Source organism: Moschus berezovskii, chromosome 12 (genome assembly GCF_049115385.1).
Source record: "Moschus berezovskii isolate FMDL1 chromosome 12, NW_MosBer_1.0, whole genome shotgun sequence".
In the NCBI taxonomy this organism is placed as follows: Eukaryota; Metazoa; Chordata; class Mammalia; order Artiodactyla; family Moschidae; genus Moschus; species Moschus berezovskii.
The window spans coordinates 30,520,020-30,542,572 of NC_142471.1; the positions used below are offsets into that span (position 1 = coordinate 30,520,020).

Here is a 22,553-nt window from a genome sequence, read left to right on the forward strand (position 1 = left end):
TCCAGCGCAGCAACACGAGACAAGGGCCTCATCCCTGGGCCCATGGAAAGTAGCTTTTAGGGTAAACCCTCTCCTGGGGTACAAGGAGCCACCAATCTCAGTTCTGGGGCAGATGAGGCCGGTGCCCCTTGGGACATGCTGGGCCCCTCCCCACTATGGGCCAACACCTACCTTTGAGGTCCTCATCTTCTGTGGTGGTGTTGCAGCTCTCTGTGGAGCCCTGCAGGCGAAAAAGAGCAAGTTTCTATAAACTCAGGCCCTTGGAAACCAGAGGAACCAAGCAGAACAAAAGCAGAGTGTGTGTTCCTATGGGAGCTGCAAGGAGGAATCAGACCCTTGCCATGTGAATAAAAACTCTGATTCCCAAATACTCTCCCGAGTCTTCCCTAACTCAGTAAATGTACCACTTATCCAGTTGTTCAGGCTAAAATCTGGAGGTCTGATTTTATAATATGCTGATGCCTTTCTTTCTTCCCCTCATGTCCCAATTACCCAATCTAAAACCAAATCAGTCAGTTCTACCTCCAAAATAAATCACGTCTTACCTCTTCTCTTCCAATACACAGCTGAGCCCAAGATACTAACATCTGGCACCTGAACTCCTACCACAGCTGCCTGGCCTCCCTGTTTCCACACCTGTCTCTTCCCTGAAGTTCTTGCCTATAACACAGCCAGAATTTTTCGATGTGTAAATTGGACTCCATTACTCCCCGGCTAAGAGCCTCTAATAGCTTCTTGTTGCTGCTGGTAAAAAATACAAACTCCGATCAAGACTGACCAAGCAGGACCTGCCTGCCCCTCCAGCTTCACCACCCTCCTGCCTCCCTCTCCTTGCTCATCACGCTCTGAGCTCTGATTTCCTCTGTGCCAGGCCCCGACGCCTGCATCCTCACTGTCTGGGGCACTCTGCCTCAGGGTCTACCCGGCTGCCACCTTCCGTTGTTTAGTGTTTTAGCTCAAATATCACCTCCTAAAGGAGGTCCTTCCCAACCACTTAATTAAAGGCCCTGTTCATTCTCTATTTACTTTTGTGACATTTTCTTCATAGCACTTATCACTACTGGGTTTTATCTTATTTGTATAGTTTTCGGTTTATCATCTGCTTCCCTTATACCTGTGGAGAGAGATTTCCTCTTGTCACCTCTGTAAACCAGAACTGTGGATGGTTCAATAAATATTTACTAAGGGTAGTGAAAATAAGGAGACAAGCATATTGAGGGCATGGAGAATTAATGCTCTAGAATTTGATTATGTTTTTGCCTCTGTTTTACTAGCTCATGTTTACTCTAATTTAAGCTTCACCAGTCATGAAGGAAGATTCTATTATTATTAGCATCCCCCATTTTCAGATAAGGAAACTGAGGTGCAGAGTGGGAGGGTGACTTGTCCAGTGGCCCAGGGCCAGGATGCAAATGCAGACCTGTCTGCCTCTAGAGCCTGAACTCAGAATCACTGAGGTATGATGTCCTTCCCAGAAACACAGTGATGACAGGCCATATGCTGCCCCCAGCCGAGACTCTGCAAACACCCTGGCCCCTAAGTGCAGCCTGGAGGCTGCCATCCCCAGGACCCTGAGACCCTGTGACCCAGCCCGCCTGTTTCCTGCTGACCTGGAAAGCAGGAGGCCGGCTCAGGAGCCACTCACCTTGATCCCATCAGTAGCGTTATGCACCACGGTGGTTTGTGGCTCCTGTGAGAGAAGATGAAAGTTACCCTCCTGACCTGGGGACAGACCTACGGCTCTCCCCTGAGGGACTCCAGCCCTCGAATATTGACCCTATGGTGACCACTGAGGCCTGCTCGCCAGTCATTCTTACAAGACAAAATATCCTGGTTCAACTGGGTCCCAGGCAGCTGGAAGTCCTTAGGGAACAGCACTGGCTGGTTAGGAGGAGAGGCCTGGCACTTAATGGAAGCAGGTACTGGGGAAGCTGAGGACAAGGGCCCCTGCTCTCAAATCCAGCCAGACCTGAGTGTCCTTTCTCCCATGGGACAAGTACACTGGAGCAACTGTGGGGCTGAGGGCACAGGCTGGGCCTGGCCAACAGTGTTCATCAGGCAGTGTGTGGGAGACAGGGATACTGGGAGAGTGGACTGAGGTCTCCCTGAAGGATTCACAAGTGGCTCTCAGCGAGTTGAGCCCAGACTGCCTTCTATTCCACCCACCCCTGCCTCTCCCCAAGTTCCTGCCCTCAGCAGGCAGCTCTGGGGGACAGGGGGCAGGGAAGAGGAGGAGGGGGAGCAGCACTGGTTCCCCTCCCTCTCTGCCAGTCACCCCCCCTGCCATCTCCTCTTAGCCAGCAGCAGAGGGGGCCCTGAGAGCACACAGTGCCCTTAACTGAGCCAGGACAGAACTCAGACAGCATGGGGGCTCCCCAGAGACCTCAGCACCATCCAGAGGTGGGGGACTCCAGGCCCCCTTCCTATTCATTGCTTTGTAAAGGAGGGGCTGAGGCAGATTTTACAAGGAGGCCTTCAAGAACTGAGGTACAGAGCCCAGGGAAGCTCCTACCCTCTCCCTTTAGAAGCAGCTCACCTTCCTGGCCCCCCAGCAGACCCATTTGGGGCTGGGAGGCTTAGCTGAGAGCCCTGATCACTCTCCCCCCGCCAAGAGCACAGGGAGCAGGGGCAGAGTTATGCCATGCAGGAGGGAGCATGGCCAAGCAGGACCACCAGGGGGCAGCACACAGAGCCACCTGCTCTACAGGGGTGAGAAGGGAAGTGGCCAAGGAGGCCTGGCAGGGGGGGCGAGAGAAGGAAGCGGGCAGAAGCGGGAGGCAGCCAGGGGCAGGGGCAGAGGCGGAGAAGCCGTAGTCAGGAGGTACCATGGCCGTCTGCAAGGGCGCGGGCTCTTGGGCTGGGCTTACGAGACTGTTTTTGTTGTTGCTCTGTGGCTGAGACAAGAAAACAGATGGTTTAGTTCCTCTAGAGTCACCAAAGTCGCTTGGATTTGACTCCCAGACCTCCCGTGACCCCCGGCTTGGTCCGGAGGAGCTAGACCTGAGGTGGGCTAACACCCCCGTAACACTCTGGGTGGGAGCAACAGCTGGACAGATGATCAGAGGAGATTATTTGGAGAGACCCAGAGACCTAGCCCTGGAGGCATCCTCAAGGTGGAAGGAGCCCACAGGCTCATTTTAAAAGCATCTCTCCAGAAACCTTTGCTGATGCTGGGTGCCCTGTCTTTGTACACTCATACTTCACGCAGAGAAATTCAGGTCTTCTCACTTTATAGGGGGAAAGAAATGTAGCTTATAAGAAAGCAGAACAAGATTCAGAAACTCTGGGTCCCCTAATTGTGGGCAGTTTCCTGATGCCCTTTCAATCTGCCACCTTCATCTCCTTCCCCTTACAACACTCGATTGAAGCCTGATCTGAAGAGGAACAAGAAGAGAAAGAAAATCTGGTCGAGGAGACGGTATCCACAGAGGAAAGGGGTGGAATTTGACTCTGGGTACAAAATGCAACCAATGACCCGGGGGAGCAGACACAGGGCTGTGCTGCTGGCCTTTTTGCCTGATTGATCTTAGACGTGATCAAGATCTGGGAATACGGGCAGAACTCCAAAGAGCAGCAGGTGAGTCCAGGTGGGAGCTGTGTCAGCAGTCCTAGTCCTTAGGAAACAGTAGGCTGCCTAGCAGGCCAACAGCAGCAGACCACTCGGCTATCTCCCTGCCTTTCGGAATATTACACTGAGTGGCACAGCAAGGGAGGTGGGAAAAGGATGGCGAGGAAGGAAGGAGGCCGATCTCCAGGGCAAGGAGTCATATTGATGCTCCCTGCCTCTTACAATCCCCTAACCAACAGATACACTTAGTCTCACTGGGAGTCCCTGTGGAACTGCGGGCCACTAAGGAGCAGCCTGATGCCTGTGAGTTCTTCAACATGCAGACACACAAATGTCCAGCGACCACCAATGTGCAGGGTGCCAATGAGGGCACACTGGCAGCTAGGACGTGCTTTTTCTCCCCCAGAACACATCCAGAAAGCTATCCAGACTGTCCTATTTCTTCTTCCCTGGAAGCCTCTTTTGTGGCCCCTCGAACCACACCAGAAGCTGTAACTTGCTATCAGTGGTTGAGACGCTCCCAAATCTGGGGCTCGGCATGGAACCTCAAGCCAGGTACCAGGTGCTTTAAGACTCTGCTGAACTCTGCAGGCTGAAGAAGGGGGCCCCAGGAATAGACAGAATGTGGGCCTAATCTCACAAAAGCTCTGCTCTCTTCCATATCCCCCAAAAAGCTCAGAGCCCTCCTCGCTCAGCTGCTGACATGGACCTATTTGGGGCTGACTGAACAAAGCCATTCTGTTTGCAAAGCTGAGACAAAGACCCTGGCATGGGGTAAGGACTGTATCGTGTCTGTAAAACGTGCCATATCTGCGGAGGGCTGGGATATCACCCAGGTAGCCCCACCTCTGGTTTTAGTATCGAGTTGGCCAAAAAGTTCACTTGGGTGTTTCATGACACCTTATGGAAAAATCAAAATCAACTTTTTGGCCAACCCAATAGATGTTTCATAAGGATTCAGGCTGGGGCATTCCCCTGGGTGCGCTGTGTCCCGTGAGAAAGAAGATGAGGTCTGCAGCCATTCAGCTGGCGCCCCTGTGGGTGGGGTGGGAAGGACAAAACACTAGGCACAGCTGGCTAAGCCAGGGGAAAGCCGCGAGAGTGAGAGTGAGGTTCAGAGCCTCCACCCGGCTCCTCCACACTCCACACGGACGCGCCCTTGCTGCCAATCTGTAGGAAATGGTGCTTGTGCCCAGTGAGCAGGGCCTTTCCTCCTGAGCGGCCGTGAGTGAGGGTCTCCCCCTGTGCTTGCCACCTGGCCCCGAATCCCTACCAGATTTACATCCTGCCCCGGGGATGCTGGGACAGTCCAAGCGCTGCAGCAGGGAGTGCCACACCACACCTTCCAATGCCGGGTGACCTCGGGCACTGGACCCCGCCTGGCAGGACAGGCCACACCTGCCCGCACGGCACAGACATGCAGTGAGGATGAGGGAAGCACACGCACATGGCAGAATGGGTTTGCGTGGCTGGCAGGCGGGCGCAGGCAGCATGGAGTGGGCAGATGGGTGGGCAGGCAAGGCTCACCATTAGGTGCACGCTGGAACTCGACTTCCTTTTCTGGACACACCACAGCAAGAGGGAAAGAGAAGGCGAAAGAGGAGGTAAGAAGAGAAGCACAGAGACGCTGCAGGTTAGTGCGCCAGCGTGGGCTCTGCCTCAGGAGAAAAGAGGAGGAGGAGGAGACCTGGAGTCCAGCACCAGAAGGGTTAAAACAGCGTCTAGACGGACAGGCACACACATCCCTCCAGACCCGGAGAAACTGTCAGGTTCACAAACACCGAGTATATCCTGAGGTGTCTCAGCTTTGCTCAGAGAAATTTCTTTAATGGAGATTAAGTCACAGGTCTATGAGAGTAAGTAACATTTTGCTGCAAATTTATAGGTTTCAGCTTATTGAGTTCACCTATAGGATTATTTCTCTCACTACTAGGTCTGCCTGAGATTTGAGTGAACAGTTACCAGGTAAAGAGCCAAAGCTGCTTTAACAATGCTTCACTTCTGAACCTAGACTTTTTCACTGCACGTCTATAACTTTTCCGATAAAGATGTTGGGCTTTTGAAAACCATTTGATAAACGTCATATTTTGGCACCCATTTCTCTGTTGGTATGGCCATACTCATTTATAAGATTTCAATGTTTTATTGCATTTTGCAACTAGGGGGCAATGGAACAACAGGAGTGCAGGTGGTTAAAAGTGCAGTGATCACACGGACACAAAGACGCCAACCACGGGGAATACTGAAAGCGTGGATGCCTTAGTCTCAACTAGATGCTCAAAAACTTTATGTTCAGATATGAAACAAGCAGAGAAAAAGAAAGACTGTATGGAACACTGAAAATACATCTCAGGAGACTATGTCTAAAACCTGAAAGGTAATTAAGAATTTTATCATTAGCTTGCCGGGAGACAGGAGTCCTCTTTGAACATGTTTGTCTGTCTTTTGACTTGTATATTCATTAACAATACACAACAAATGCTTGTTGAGGACTATTCTAGGCATGGTGAACACAGATGTTTCTGCCCTCGAGAAACATCTACTTGATATTCTACTTGAGAAGACATTTTTGAGAATGCGTTTTTTTCAAAAGAAGGGGACTACAAGTATTTAAAAGAATGGCTCACAATTTAGAAATAGATCTAAAGAAAAAGAAAGTCTAAATATAATGAGGCCTCTTGCTTTTACCTTTTCATATATACTCACATAGGAGATTCTACTTCCAAGTTATCCAAAAAAGAGGGATTTGCTTTACATTCATATATATTTATCACTTTATCCAACCAGAGGGGTAACACTTTGAAGGAAGGTCTGTATCTTATTTGTCTTGGCAATTTAGCAAAATGCCTTTAGTTAACATTCGATCAACAAATGTTTGCAAAGTTAAACCAGGTTTGTTGATTGTTGACTGTGGTTTTCCCCTGGGTTAAAGCAGAGCACAGGCTTCTAACTTGCCTGGAATCCCAGCACTGAAAACTGCGGGGGCACAGCCCAGGGCTGGTCTTGTCAAAGGCCATGCAGGTTGCTTTCACTCACATCTTGCTTTACTTTACGCCGTCTGCTTCAACTAATGAGGAATAAGTTCCCAATTTGCTCCCAACTGGCTCTCTTTTTCCTAAACTGCCCTGTAGGAAAACCCAAGATAATCCTTTCTATTCACGGGTTAGTTTCTACCAGGTAAGCAGACTTCTTTCCATTTCTTTCTCCATTCCTTTAGGGCTTTGCTCGCAGCTGTGCATAGCTGGCCTCCTCCCCTGCTGCTGCTGCTGCTAAGTCACTTCAGTCGTGTCCAACTGTGTGACCCCAGAGACGGAAGCCCACCAGGCTCCCCCGTCCCTGGGATTCTCCAGGCAAGAACACTGGAGTGGGTTGCCATTTCCTTCTCTAATGTGTGAAAGTGAAAAGTGAAAGTGAAGTTGCTCAGTCGTGTCCGACCCTTAGCGACCCCACCGACTGGAGCCTACCAGGCTCCTCCATCCATGGGATTTTCTAGGCAACAGTACTGGAGTGGCTTGCCATTGCCTTCTCCGTCCTCCCCTGCAGCACTATTTAATTTCCAGGTCGTTTTTTAAAGAACCACACCTCACTTATGTTTAACAATTAAACATTTAAAATTCTAAACCAAAAGAAGGTTCAAGCCTCCTTCCCACACTGAAACATTCAAACAGTACTTAAGGAAAATACCAGGACCTCTCTCCCTTTTCTTTCTCCTCCCTTCGTCTCTCCCTTCCTTCCTCCCTCTCTTCCTTCTTTCCTTTCCTTATTTCTCCCTCCTTTATCTTCCTTCTCTCTCCTTAAAGACTGGATGGCCATTCTGGCCTGGGACTAGTGGAATGCACAAATTATTCTCAATGAGATCTGTCCTCATAAGTGGCTCTACTCCTCCATAGACTCTGGGTCACTGGCATCTACTTTTGAAGAAACCTAAGCAGAACCTGAAGTCCCGAAATTCAAGCACACAAGGAAGACTCGCTGCTCAAACCAATGCTAATATCTGAGAACATCTGTGAAAGCTTCTGGACAGCAAGACAGAAATCTCCCTGGGAGTCCTGCTGGACTCCCAGCAGGAACTGGGGAGTGGGGTGGGGCAGGGAAAGGAGGATGGGGTCTAAAAGAAAGATCTGGGATGCTGACAGCTCAGGATCTTCTGAGCAGCTTCACTGGTTCCCTCATAACACAGATTATCACCTTGACGTTCAAGAAGCCCAGGAAAGAAAAAACCCCGCATACCTTGCTTTGTCTTTTCCTTCTGCTTTTGCGGTACTTTTATCCAACCAGGCTGTTCATTATTATATACTTATTCCTAATTATAAAAGGACTGCAACCACATTACAAGCAGTTTGGAAAAGAGGGGAAAAAACACCCAGAGTCCTATCACTCTTGCCAGTCTTTTGTGTATCCAATTTAAAAATATCATTGTAAGCTGGATACGAGCTTATCCTTCCTTTCTTTTAATACCTTACTTTAAAAATAAATAGCATCTTAATTTTTCTTCTGATTATCAAAGTAATACACAGTCTAGGTGAAAAATGTAGAAAATACAGAAAAATATATGAAATAAGTTTCCAAATTCCCATCACCCAGTGAAGCTACTATTAACACTTCAGTGGGTTTTCTCCTGGTTCCTTCTCTATTGACATATTATACACTGAATATAATCTAAAAAACTTTTGTTTTTTTTTAAACAAAATTTAGATAGTAGTGTATGTACTGCTTTTTACCTCATTTTTCCACTTAAAACATTTCTGTCATTAGTCATAAAAATTAATAACTTTGTAATGGTCAATTAGATTTCCTATAATTATTTAGTCATTATCTTATTGGCTTTTGATGTTCCCCATGTCATTATCTTGTTAGCTTTTGATGTTTCTCATCTTCTCATGGTTATAAATAATGTCATGTTGAACATCTTTCTGCTTTCAGTTTTTCCATACTTTGAATGATTCCTTTAGGAAAAATTCCCAGAATTAGAACTAAAGGGTAAAATAGGACACTTTTATGGCTTTTGACACACAGGCTGTTTTAGGAGGGGATCATTCTGATTTACACCACTACCACAAACTTAAGAGTCAAAAAAAATGGGGACTTCCCTGGTAGCGCACTGGTTAAGACTCTGCCCTCCCAGTACAGGGTGCACAGGTTCGATCCCTGGTCGGTGAATTAAGATCTCCCATGCTGTGTGGTGTGGCCAAAAAAAAAAAGTAACAATGGTACTGTACTTCAACCTGCCTCTGACACCAGTGAGACTAAACATCCACATTCGCTAACCCATGCTACTTCCTCTTTTCATATTGTCAGTTCATCTTCACTGACCATTTATCTGCCAGGTTTTAGGGGGTATTCTTATTTATTACTGAAAGCTCTTTTGCATAAAAATAATATTAACTCATCCCATCATTGGGCTTCCCTGCTGGCTCAGATGGTAAAGAACCTGCCTGCAATGTGGGAGACCTGGGTTCAATCCCTGGGTTGGGAAGATCCCCTGGAGGAGGGCATGGCAGCCCATTCCAGTATTCTTGCTTGGAGAATCCCCATGGGAAGAGGAGCCTGGAGAGCTACAGTTCATGGGGTCACAAAGAGTAGGACATGACCGAAGCAATGAAGCACAGCACATCCCATCACACCTGCTGAGAATATTTTCCCCATTCTCTTATTGGCCTTTGAATTTTGGTTGGTCATGCCCTTCTTAAAAATTTGCATCTTAGTTTCTGGTCCCACCTATATATAAAGTCTTTTCCCAAGCATAAAACTCATTTATGGAGCACTCAATCAGGGTCAGACACTGGGCTAGGTTCCCCAAAGCAATTTAACTGCTGATTCTGTTTGCCTAGCCTGCGTTTCTGTGTTTCTGTAAGGACTGGCTTTTGTTGCACACTTCTGTACTTTGTCCACCTCTTTCTTCATTTCCTTGGCTGATTCTTCTTCCAGGCTCTTAAAAACAAATAACCCTGAAATTTTTGCCTTTCCTGGACTCTTAAACTTTTGTGTGCTTTGGATTCATATGGAGGAATGGAATTAGTCGGATTCTTCCTTCCACCGAAGGCTTCCTGAATCTGAAATCCAGGCTGGACCCTGGCATCTGTGTATTTTACCTAGCTCCTTAGGCTAGTCTTACATAGCTGTGCCTGAGGCCAGGATCTGCAAAGTTCTGCTAGAAACCTATTCCTTAATGACACCTTTAACCATCCTCTCACCATCTCAGCTGTCACTGCTTTATGTCAGGTCCTATTTTGTGCAACCACTCTTTGCTTCTGCCATACAAAAGCTAACAGAGTTCCCAGAATCATCATGCTGTTTCAAACTCATGTTATCTTCACATGTGCTATCCCTCTGCCTGGAATTTCTTTCTCTTCCCTCCCCTTAACTTGGCAAAATCCAACTAGTCCTTCAAACTCAGTTTCCTGTTCTGGCTCAGATGCTGGTCTCTCTGCTCCCCAGTGGCTATCCTGCATGCACCTCCCTCCTTGACCTTAACAGACCACACCAGAACTCGTGGTTTCCCTGTCTCTCTCCCACGGCAAACACTTCAGAGGATGGATTGTGTTGCTGCCTTCCCAGCTCCTCAGACCCAGAACTGGCTGAGTAAGTGGATGCATGAGATTCACTCACGTGAGTCCCCCTTTGCACATGAGTCCCACCCCCCCAATCCAGTGTTGACCTCCCTGGGCTATACCAGCAGCTTTAACGACCTCTCCACCCATTCCCTGGTGGTCTACTCATTGAGAATATGCCTGCCAATGCAAGGGTCACAGGTTCAATCCCTGGTCCGGGAAGTTCTCACATGCCTGGAAACAACAAGCCCCATGTGCCACAACTACTGAGCCACTGCCCTAGAGCCCATGGGTCACAATTACTGAGTCCCTGTGCTGCAACCACGGAAGCCAATGCACCTACAGCCTGTGTTCTGCAACAAGAGAAAAACTGCAATAAGCTTGTAAACCGCAACGAAGAGTAGCTCCTGGTAGCCACAACTAGAGAAAGCCTGTGCACAGCAACGAAGACCCAGCAGAACCAAAAATAAATAAATAAATGTTAAAAAAAAAAAAAAAAGACCTCTCTACCCAGGCACTCTCTGCTCTGGTAAAAACTGGCAGAACAGGTCTTCAGATAGTTAGATATAATCAGGAGCCAATTTTATGAGCCCAATTCATTCTTATAAATTCCCATATCTAGAAAACCACTAAAATCCTTCATGGTCTCTCAGTCTCAATGTGGTTCAAAAGAAAATGTCTCTTCCCTCTAAAACATTCCTTCACTACTTCCCATTCCAGCAGAGATACCATCATTTCTTTGAACAGTCCTGAAACTTTGACATTACCTTTGATGGACCCTCTTTTTTAATTCCTGAATCCAATGGGAACATCCTTTGTCATACCTCTTATCAGGGCTAATGTCTAATCCGAGCCTGGCACTTATGGGTAGAGCTGGACCAATGAGCCATAGGCAGCTCTTATTCCAGCTGGTTGGTCTGTGCTCCTCTGGTTAGCTTGAATATTAACTCTTTATATTTCTCATCATCTTTACTTCACCCTATACCCAGACACAATAAGCCCTAGTTGATACTTCTGTGTCTAGCTCCTACCGGCAACTTAAAAAATGCACAATGTGAGAGTTGTGAATTAAGTTTTATTGGGGGCAAAAATGAGGATGATAGCCCAGGAGACAGCACCTCAGATAACTCTGAGAAACTGCCCCAAAGAAGCAGAGGGGAAGGTCAGTATATGTGTGATTTTGGTAAAGGGGAAGTACATGCAATCAAACACATATTTTTTTTTTTTTTTTTTTGCAGAAGGTTTCTGCTAGTCACGAGGAACACTTGTCACCATGAAGGATTTTAGTGGTTTTCTAGATATGGGAAGTTATAAGAATGAATTGGGCCCATAAAATTGGCTCCTGATTATATCTAACTATCTGAAGACCTGTTCTGCCAGTTTTTACCAGAGCAGAGAGTGCCTCATTTCAGCTCTCCACCCTGAACTCCTTTCAGGGGGTGTAGAAAATTAGTAGCTGCAGCAGCATATGATTTAATCCTTGTAGAGGTAGATGGTAAGTACCAATGGCAAGTGCCAATTTGTGGTTGACACTACCATCCTCCGTTTACCCTTACACACTTAGCCAAGTCTTTCGAAAACATCACTCTGAACCTTCCCTGCTCAGTGGCCTACGGTGTTTCCTTCCTGTGGTCTAACACAAAAACCTCCAATTTCTCTGCCCAACCAGACCAATCCAGCTGTATTTTCTGTATCCCTTTACCATATATTCCATGTTTCAGTTGAGCAGAGAACATCAATACGTATAATAGAACCTATAAAAATATTTTTTTGTTGTTTTTAAGTTATAGAAGTAATATATTCCCATTTGAAAGAAACATTTGTACAAATTAAAAAAAAGATAATGGTATGCCTCCCCATCCTGCCCTTGCCTCCAATCCCGTTTTCTAAAGGCAATCACTGACTTGGGTCCAATCTTCCTACATCCTGTAGCTTTCTCCAATAAGTTTCTTCCCCAGAAGCTTCTTGGACTGAACCATCCCTTGTAGGGTCCATATACCATTCGGTGCTTAGCTGATCCCACGTGTGTCCACTTTCCTTTTCAATCAACCTTGCAACTTCTTGAGGTTGAATGAGATCTGCATCTCCTCTTATACCTCTTATGTGCCCCTTACACTGAGCCTCTGATAGGTATTTTAATAAACACTTTGTGAAGACAGATTCTAGCTTCTTCTCCAGAAATACACATGCAAAATCTCTAAATAAACTGACCACCTTTTCCTAGGGATTCCCAGGTGGCTCAGTGGTAAAGAATCCACCTGCCAATTCAGGGGACACAGGTTCAATCTGTGGGTCGGGTAGATCTTCTGGAGTAGGAAATGGCAACTCGCTCTAGTTTTCTTGCCAGGATAGAGGACAGAGGAGCCTGGCAGCTACAGTCCATGGGGTCATAAAGAGTTGGACACAACTGAGCAACTAAGTACACATACACACACCTTGTCCTAACTTGGCTCCACCATCTAGCCCACAACCCTAAACTGAGGGGCTGCCAATCAACCCCAGCTCTATGTCAGCAGGTGTGTGTGAAGCCCAAGCTCCCCTCCTTAGGGCAGAAGTACACGGAAGCAGGCATGCAAAGAATGCGAGAGAAAGGAAGGGATGGGGGCAAGGAAAGGGGTACAGGTCTATCTCGGAGGGGAACACAAGATCCCAGGGAAAACTCTAATTCAAACTTTTGTCTTAATTTAAAGGTTTGCAGGATAATGGTTTGAAATTCTCTGCGATATAAGTTGGTAGGTTTCAAGATAGCATGAACTCCTATCTATCTCCCCAGCCCAGGGCGCTTTCTGCCCCCAAAGCATCTAAGAACACCTTGAGCTTTGTGTGGACCCCTCTACCTTGGCCAAGCAGCCACCCCCACTGAGGCTTCCTGTTTATGGGGCCTGGTCCCTCCTCTTGCCTTGATCCCCCAGAGAAGTTTCCCTCACCAAACGAAGATGAGCTGTGATAACCATGTCCCTTGCCTGTTTCTAAGGCACCTATGCCTCAAGACAGTTCAAGACACTTTCCTTCAACGGTATCTGAGCTGGGTTCTGGAAGTGCTTTGGAGATCAGAAAAAAGAGAAAAAGGATAGTAGCTTCAGGTGCCAAGCCTTGTGCCCTGAGTCAACCAGGCAAACTTTGCTTTCATTTGATTAAATGGGCTTGTGCTTTAAAAAGAAAATAAGATTAACCAATAACCTAAAAAACCCAGAGAGTCAAGCCCTGGAGATAAAAACTGTGTCTGGAAGTCAAGTTCAGGATTCAGTTCTAGCAAACTATAGTTTGAATCACCTCCCCTGAGTCTTTCCAATCAAGCTAGGGTCAGGTGAAGCATGTATCCCTCTGCCCTCCCAGGCCAGTGGAACCTGCTGTTCTGAGCACAGAGGTTTCTGGTTTAAAGCAAAAAGCAAGGATAGGGAGGTTCTTGGGGAAAGGAGTGACAAAGTGCCAAGGAATCCCAGGAGTGACTTTTTGGGGAGAGGGGCCACACTTGGGCTGGAGAAGTGGAGACACCTACCTTGACACCGCCATCCGACTTCTTGTTCAATAGGCTTTTGGCAGCTGTGAAAACAAAGAGAAAAATCAAGTCTCCTGCATTGTACCCTCTCCTCAACCTGAAGTCTGGCAGCTGGATCCGCAAGAGACTGACATGTTTGACAAAGGGGCCAGGAGTCTCCTGAAACCCCTAAATGAGGCCCTTTCTGAGGCCCCAAAGCAAGAAGGGCATCTCAGGCAGCGTCAGACCCGCAGGGTGGCACCCCAGGATCTCCTCTGCTATGAAAGAGGACTCAGCAGAAACAAGGACACTCCGGGCTTAGGAGAAAACCACAATCAACACTGGGGCTGCCTGGGCGACTGGGAACTCTGCCTTCAACAGCTTCCACCTAGGCCTGGAAGCAGAGTGCCACGGTGAAAGGTGAGGGCTCCACCCCTAGATGCCATGGAAATTCTCAGGACGGCCAAGCTGCAAGGATGCAAGACATCTCCTGAGTGTTCTCAAGAAACAAGAGTGTCACAGTTCACGAAGGAGACCAGACGTGAGGACAGACAGACACAGACACAGAGATCAGGACCACCTACAGGAGGGTTTTGCCGGGGGGCTGAAGCCTCGACTGGGCAGGTCTTCAAAGCCACCCTTTCCTCAGAGTCTAGTCTCTGGACCCACTGAGCAGAAAGGACTGGGCAGACAGACTCTAGCCAGGGACAGGGTGGTGCTGATGAGCTCCACCAGGAAGGATGGTGATGTCTGTTGGCCACAAAGACCACAGGAAGGTGGCAGGCAGTGGATGGGAGATTCCAGGGGGATGGAATCAGTCCAACTGTCTGATCCACCTTGACTCTGATGGGCTTGCATCTTGGGTCTACTGCATACTAGCTGTGTGACTTACTTAATCTCTCTGAACCTCAGTTTCTTTATCTATAAAATGGGATCATGGCATGAAAAGCACTAAGCAGAGTGCCTGGCACACGGCAAGCACTCAGAAAGTGTTAACAACTGTCACTCCTGCTGCCATTCTTCCCTTCAGGTGGCCATTCCTACCCAACCTGGGTCTCCCATGAGAATCACAACAACTCTGACCTCCAAAAACAGACTTCGGTCCTATCTCCAGTTAATGCTGGGTGATCTGAAAAAAAAATTTTTTTAATGCACTTACTACTATGCCTGACCAGCCACTGTGTTAAGTGCTTTACATACATCAAAGTTCTCAACTCTGACAGTCCATTAGAATCACTTGGGAATCTGGGAAAAGAAAAAAAAAGGCTTATGCCTATCCCGTTCCCTAGGGATTCTGATTTTATTTATCTGGAGTGGGGTCTCAGCCACAGGACTATTTTTTGGACAAGTCTTCTCCTACAGGCAGCGTTGACAGCCTTTGTCAAAAATGATTTTAATTGTTATGTTATTAGCTCAATTGGAGAGATGAGGAAACTAAGGCTGGGAGAGCTGCTGTGACTTGCTCAGGGTGAGGCAGGGCTAGGATCCAAACCCAGGGACGGCTGTCTGCACAGCTTCTGCATTCTATTGCCTTCCATACCCAGAGGCTTGCAAGGCCAGACCTCACAATTTTGAGGGGCGCGGCTTCCCCCGCGGCGGGGCGGGGACTACCAGTGCGGCTAAAGCCTAGTCCTGGCCCCCAGCGCAGGTCCCGGCCAGGCCAGGGCTGTCTCGGGTGGCCTTGGCCGCAGCCCTCACAGGTAGGCCAGGCTGTCAGGCGGGCGGCACGTTGGGAGGAAAGCCTCCTGCTGCCCAGCTCCACGTCCCCAGGCTATTGCCTCCTGAGAGTTGGCAAGCGCCCAGCATGCACGGCTGGTTAGGGGGCTCCGTAACACCGAGGCGCTCGCAGATGCCAAGTTAGGTGGTCCGTCCGGCATGCCCATCTCAGCCCGCAAGCATGGGACTCGCCTCCCTGGTGAGCGGGCCTGGCATGCTGGCCCTCCTGGTGGGGTGGCAGGGAGCCGAGGCAGGCGGTCGGGGAGGACTCATGCCACGTACCTTGCCCGGCCAGGCCGGCGGCGCTCGCGGCAGGCGAGGCGGGGGCGGAGCTCTGCCTGCCAACTGAGGGGATACAGTCTCTCAGTGCACAGAGCTGCCGCAAAGCCACGGGGGCCAGTCAGCAGCGAGCATGCCCCAGCGCGAGGCGCAGGAACCCGCTCCCGCCGCGCACAGCAGCATCCGGGCGGCGTGGCCAAGCCGGCCGAGCTGGGGGAGCGGAGGCGCCGGGGGCAGGCTGGTGAGCAGGTGCAGCCAGCCCTGCAGCAGTCTGGGGACCTGAGAGGGCCAGGCTCGGATAGGTCGTGGGGAAATCCTGGGACTCCACCTGTCCCACGACCACCTCGGGTGGAAGGTCTGCAGACCCAAACCTGACTTGGAGAGGGGTGGCCGTCCTTTCCGAGGCAGCCCAGCCCTAGCTTAAGGCTGTGAGGAGTCGGAATCTCATCTGCAGACCTTCCTCCTGAGGGGACCTAAAGGAGGACATTTTCAGATGGCAGCCCTTTCCTTGGCCCACATTCCAAATGGTAGAGAGACAGGCACCTGGGGCGGGTCTGTGGCCCTAGTTCACTGATGCTCCATAGCCCCCAGCTTCTCAGAGACACAGGTCACTTTCCCTCTTCAAGGCAGGTGGCCAGGAAAGGCTGTATTTCACAGTGTTCCAAAGGTGTAGATGCCCAAAAAATGAACCCCCAGAAAGAAAATCAAGGCTGCTAAAGCAATACATTCTAGAAGCCCCAATTTCACCATTAGCCAACCTGCTCGAATCCAGGGATAAGCTGAACTTTCTACTTGGGATCAACTCAGAAAACAGCCTCATTTGTTCCTGAAGAAGCACACAAGTGCCCTTTCTTCTTGATTATACCTGTACACATCTCTTTCTACAGAAGCTTCTGGAGACAGGCTCTGTCTTCACCTGTCCCAGAGTCAGGGCAGAAGAGGTTACCCTGGAATGCTTGCGACATTTTTTTTTTGGTCTCCTGAGCCAGGGCAAAGTGAGTGTGAAGGCCAGACAGAGTCTGAGCAGCAAGGACAGGAGGCTCTACAGGGACCAGTGAAGGTGCTGTGTCCTAACAGAGGCCGAGTTCCTGAAACTAGGACACCAATTTCCTAAATGGACAGAAGAAGCTGACGCAGAGGCTGTCTCATGGCCGGGCACATGCTATTGATTTCCTAGCAGTCTGTTTCACGTCTCTTCTATTGAGAGAGAGAACAGATCACCCCATTCTAGGGTGGGCACAGAACTGCCCTTGAGCATCCTCTCGAAGGGCTTTCTTAAACCCAGGACATAGAAGCCGTAAGCAGAAGTAGAAGACCAGAGGTCTGATACGGGACAACAGCTCCACCTCTGCTGGAGGTGGCTTACTGTGCCCTCCTATCCCCATTTGTAAGGTGAATCCAAAGCACAGCTTTTCCTTCATGGGTGCCCACAACACAAGACTGAGCCCCAACCAGGGTCTCAGGTCCGTCTGAGGAGGACAGTCTCCCAGCTCACTGCCTAGTCCTGACCTTCTGGCACCCTGTAGCTTGCAGTCTAGGGTTCATGAAACCTCAGAGGCAAGGCTGGAGGTTACCAGGAACTACTAGAGCCAGGCCTATGGACTCAAGTTCAAGGGCGCAATCTCTGCCCAGGGAGCCATCCACCTGAACCTCCTGCACACCCCCTCCCCCCGCACCATGGCTGTGCAGAGGGAAAGCAAGGGAGGGAGTCTGGTTATAAGAAAGCAGGGGAAGTCTTCAACCAAACCGGGGGGCTGGGGGTGAGGGGGAGGGAGGACCAGGGCAAAAGGCAAGTTGGGAAGAGACCTTTCTGTCTTTTAAGTCCAGTCATTACTCTTTTCCTCACAGAAAAGCCACAATGCTTCCCAACTGAAGGCGAACAATGATGAGGGCAGGGGTGGGGGGAAGGGGGGTTCGGGAAGGTGGAGTGTCTTGCATCTTAAAAAGAAATATCAAGTGTGATTTACAAATTATTGGTCCCAAGTCTCCCAATTCCGCATACAAATTTAAGCAAGTTCCTTTCCCTCCATTCTGCTGGCCTGTTTCTTCATTTTTACGGTTGGTACACAGAGAATATTTTAAGCATAGTCACTGTAAATGGTTTAAACATCTGAAATGATTTCTATTAGTCATCGCTATTTGGACACGACAACGTAGAGGTCGTCCCAGTCGGCCAATTAATGGGGGGTAACTGGGAAGATTCACTCCATCTCATCTCTTTTCCCAAACACATCCTCCAGTGCCCTTGAGACTGTCTAAAATCTTAAAGTGCTGAGAGTCTTCAGAGAATTAAGAATCCCTAAGGACAACGTAAATGGCAGACTGGGCAGGCTACTCCTTGTGAGGTTCTAGGAAACGCCGATCATAAATCTCAAGTCAAGTAAAGCCCCCCAGAATTTCAGGTTACAAGACTCAGCTGTAGCAGGGCCTCCAAACAGCATCCTCACCATCCTGGTCAAGGTGCTGCCTGAGATACCCAGCATTGGGATGGCATGATACCTGGCAACGGCCCATCCTGACCCACTCACCTCAGAGAATGAAAGTGCACAGCTGAACACATACCTGAAAAGTTCCTGGAGACAAGCATGGTCGTGAGGATGGCACCCTGGAAAAAGAAGAGGGTCCTGTGAATTCCATCAGGCTCTACAGAGGCATGCTCTGTTCTCAGGCAGAGTGCAACTGCTGGCTAGGGGCCCTCCTTGGGTACAATGTTCACAGCTGAGCTCCAGCCATGAGAGATTGTCCCAGTTGGCCGATTAATGGGGGTGATGACTGGGAAGATTCACTCTATCTCTCCTGCTGTGATGGGGCAGGGCGCGCACTGCCAAAAGGTATGATTTCAAGACACGGGCAGCCTGGCCCAGAAGGCACAACTCACCTTCAGTTTTCTCCGGGCGTTGAACTTGCGTAGGCACTCCACTGTCTCTTGACGATGCATCATAGATGCCACTGTGGACCGTTGCTGGAAGCCAAACAGACAGGCCTGTGAGCCCCCGGGCACATCCTCTGCCCCCAGGCACATCCTCTGCCCCTCACCATAGTCCTAGCACTGGTGGCCAGGTGCTCAACCACCCGAGAGTTGCTCCAAAGATGAGGTCATAGATGTGAAAAATGCTTTTACAATAAAAGCTCTACCCAAAACTCAAGGTTATGTAAGGACAATAATTTGAACATGAAAACACCACTGGTAATTGATGCTGGATGAGGGTGCCCAAGAGAGCATTCTGATCTTCCTTAGGGGATGGAGGCTATGGAAAGTGTGAGTATTCTGTGTGTTGTGATCCTCACGCAGTTATTCCTTCACCTACTATTTACTGAGCACCTAAAGCACTCCAGATTCTGGGCAGTGAGAAAACAGGGAGGGGTCCTGCTCTCTACAGAGAGCATGCATTCTTTCCAAGAGCTCCTCTCAGCAGCCCCCTGCTGCTGCTGCGGCTAAGTCGCTTGAGTCGTGTCCGACTCTGTGCGACCCCATAGATGGCAGCTCACCAGGCTCCCCCATCTCTGGGATTCTCCAGGCAAGAACACTGGAGTGGGTTGCCATTTCCTTCTCCAGTGCATGAAAATGAAAAGTGAAAGTGAAGTCGCTCAGTCATGTCCGACTCTTCGCAACCCCATGGACTGCAGCCCACCAGGCTCCTCCGTCCATGGGATTTTCCAGGCAAGAGTACTGGAGTGGGGTGCTATCAGCAGCACCCTACAAGGTCCTAAATGAAGTTGTGATCTGAGAAACTGAGGATCTCTACCATGAAGCATCAGTTCTCTTTACCATTTTGGATGGGAATTTTTCTTCAATGTATTACTGCTAACTTTTAAACAGAGTCCCTTAGACATGATTTACATTTCCCTGATCACTTAGGGTCAGCAATACAAGCATCAATTATTACATAATATCCCAATATAGAGATGTCCACTCATGCATCTTCTCTAAGCAGTAACATAGGTCTCTGCCTCCACTGCCTCTTTCAGTGAAACAATGAAACAATACTTTTAACTGGTCACAGCCAACAGGCTCTCTTCCATCTTTATCATGGACTTTCTGAAGCATCTGATTACAGACCCTCCCTTCCTGAGACTTCCTGTTTCTTAGGATCTCCTGATCTTCCTTCTCCCATGGATATTCTCATTCGCAGCCCCCTTTGCTGGCTCCTCTCCGGGCCACTAAATGCTGGTGGCCATATCTTCTCTTACAACAGCCCACAGTAAGGATTCAATTAGCAGAGAACCAATCCCATCTATCTCTATAGCCCCAACACCATCCATACAGAAATGACCACAACCTGTATTTCTGAGTTTTAACTTCTCTATACTTCTAACTCCCCATGGGACGTCTCCAGCTGGAGGCCCTCATACTTAACACGTATGAAACTAAAATCATCATCTTTTCTCATAAAACGGTTCCTCCTCTAAGTTTCCTCTGGGTCAGTGAATGGTACAACCTCCAACTCAGTCACCAATTCAAAACCTGGCAATTCACATAGATCCCTCTCTCAAAAACCCTTCACTTTCCAAATCCAGCTGGTCACAGAATCCTTTTTATTTTCTCTCTCAAATCTCTCTCAAATGTGTCCACTTCTTGCCGCACCACCTATCCTCTCATTACCCTTAGCTGAAACCTTGTCTGGCCTTGCTTAGACAACCACAACAGCTTCCTTAGCTCTCTCTGCCCCTGCCTCTTCAATTCCATTTTCTACACAGCTTCCAAAGTGATCTTTCTTAATTGCATATTTCATTCCCTCTTTGAAGCTCTTAAATGGTTCCCTATGCTTTCAGAATAAAACCCAAACTCTTTAGGCAGAAACTTGTATGTCACTGGAATGGTTTTTGGCTCCATTCTCTTATATTCCTGTAGCCTTTCCTTCATCTACAACCAAACTACTTAACATTCCTTAATCTCGCCACAATTCCCCATGGCCTCTCACCTTAGCCTGTGCTAACCTCAGTCTGCAGGTTATCATCCTGGGGAATTTCCAGTAATCTGTCGAGAACCAGGACAGAGCTCACCTCCTCCAGGCCTTCAGCAATCCCACTGCCCACCAGAGATGGCAGGGGCTCCTATACACTTGTTAGATTTTTTTTACGTACTTGTCACATTGCAGACTGGTTGCCTGCTTGAGTGCCTGTCTCCCCAGATCATCTCTGAGATCTGTGGGGGAAGGCACCAGGCCTTATTCATCTTTGTATCTCCAGCACACAGGGACCAGCACCAAAGAGGCATTCAGTAAACATGGAAAAGAACAAATAAATACATGCATCATGGTTGTCAGGAGGCCTGACTATAGCAGACCCTGTCTGAAAAAAGATATTGCAGCCAGATACAAGTTTACACAAAAACAGAGCGTGATGACGGCCCACACTGAGAGCCTGGGGGCTCTCCGAGGATGAGCTTTGTGACTGAACTTCAGCAGCTCTTTTTCATTGCTCACAGGCCCCTTTTGTTTATTTGTTGGGTCTCATCACCTTCCCATTAGAGTTGTCTGATTTGGGATCTGGATATGCACTCTAGGCATGGCAATTTACTTTTGAGTTCTGCTGGCTGCTTTCTGTCATCAACTAGAGTCTGCAAGGGTCAATCTAAGCCCTCATTCAACAGCAAAAGTAAGTCATACCTGCCAAATGAGTGGGGGAAGGTCAGGGAGAGGCCAGTTAGTCCCAATCGCTTCCCTGGCTTCTCCTGGTGACATTTGCTGCCCCTGGACCCCACCCAGTCCCCTGTCCCCTCTGCAGCATCTTAGCTCAAGGCCCCAAATGATTATTTTCTAGTCACAAGAAGGAGAGTAAAGACAGTGCCAAGAGCACGTTGAGAGCTGATATCCTAGATCTCCTTGACCTCAGGAGAAGACACTTACGCAGACCCATGGGTGCTTGAGAGCCTGGTCAGCTGTGATACGCTTTGCAGGGTTTATGGTCAGCATCTGGTTGATCAAGTTCTTGGCTTCTGGAGTCACTGTGTCCCACTCTGGTGATGGGAACTAAAGTGGGAACAGGAGAAGGAGGGATATGAAATCTGTGTACCTTATACCCCTTGTAACCAGGGTTACAAGGTTAACCCTGGTTAACTATCGAAAGCTGCCTAGTATGAAGTGGGCTAAGCACTGGGTATCCCAGGACCTGAGTCAACTTAAAGACTGGGAAAGAAAAACAGAACAATCATGGTTAGCATGCCAGAATATCATACCAGGGAACCCTGACATCTTCTAGTTCAATTCCATCTCCCTACGAAGAGGAACCCGCGGCTCAACACTATGCCCAAGGCCCAACCGCAGTGGGCAGAGCCGCCACACTTCTCATCTCTATGTCACACAGCACCGGCACAGCGACGCCATTCTTTGCAAATAACATAACAAAGGGCTTTAGTGGACTCCATGATTTTACAGCCACCAACAACGGCTGTGCAAAAAAGTTGCTCGCTGGGACAGGCGGTGTCAAGAATTGAGGCCTATATGGTCCTCAAAATCCCTAACACTCCCCATACCCTGCAGCATACTCAGCACACCCCCTTCCCCTGGACAGAGGGGCAGGAACAAATTGGTCCTTACATCATAGGCTCCAGCCTTGATCTGCTGATACAGCTTGTGCTGATCCTCATCCCAGAAAGGAGGGTAGCCCACCAGGAGGATATACAGGATGACCCCTACAAGACAGAACATAGGTCACTGGGGTCAGTTACCTGCTTTGCTGAAGAACCAAGAAAAGCCACATGGGGCTCTGAGCCACCCAGAAAGTCAAGGACCATCCCAGAGAGAGAGGTGGATGGCAGCCGACAATGCTGTGCCACTGTGCTTCAGGCCCCACATCACCACGCCATGTCCGGGATTTCTTCAGGCACAACCCACCCACTAAGGCATGGGTAACTCCCTCTTTGAGAAGAAGACATCATCGTCTAGGAAGCTGGGGAGGAGGTTGTGATGGGAACAGCCATCCCCGGGGACACCAGAGCAAATGCTGTGACTTCACATAT

General features: G+C 48.9%; 1 protein-coding gene across 24 annotated transcripts in view; it reads right to left on the reverse strand.

The window, feature by feature from the left end:
* The window catches only part of CAMK2G (calcium/calmodulin dependent protein kinase II gamma), a 54,506-nt gene that overhangs the window by 8,041 nt on the left and 23,912 nt on the right, over window positions 1-22,553 (reverse strand). For 6 of the 24 annotated variants that reach the window (XM_088842012.1, XM_055425422.2, XM_055425417.2 and 3 more), the window contains 9 exons: window positions 22,132-22,226; window positions 21,442-21,564; window positions 18,471-18,554; window positions 18,155-18,197; window positions 15,596-15,658; window positions 13,619-13,662; window positions 2,826-2,894; window positions 1,646-1,690; window positions 172-220 (listed from right to left, as the gene is read on the reverse strand). In XM_088842012.1, the coding sequence (XP_088698138.1) occupies window positions 172-220; window positions 1,646-1,690; window positions 2,826-2,894; window positions 13,619-13,662; window positions 15,596-15,658; window positions 18,155-18,197; window positions 18,471-18,554; window positions 21,442-21,564; window positions 22,132-22,226 (615 nt within the window). Of the gene's footprint in view, window positions 1-171; window positions 221-1,645; window positions 1,691-2,825; window positions 2,895-5,095; window positions 5,129-13,618; window positions 13,663-15,595; window positions 15,659-18,154; window positions 18,198-18,470; window positions 18,555-21,441; window positions 21,565-22,131; window positions 22,227-22,553 lie in introns of all 24 variants that reach the window. The other 18 variants (XM_088842013.1, XM_088842015.1, XM_055425420.2 and 15 more) reach the window with 8 other exon arrangements.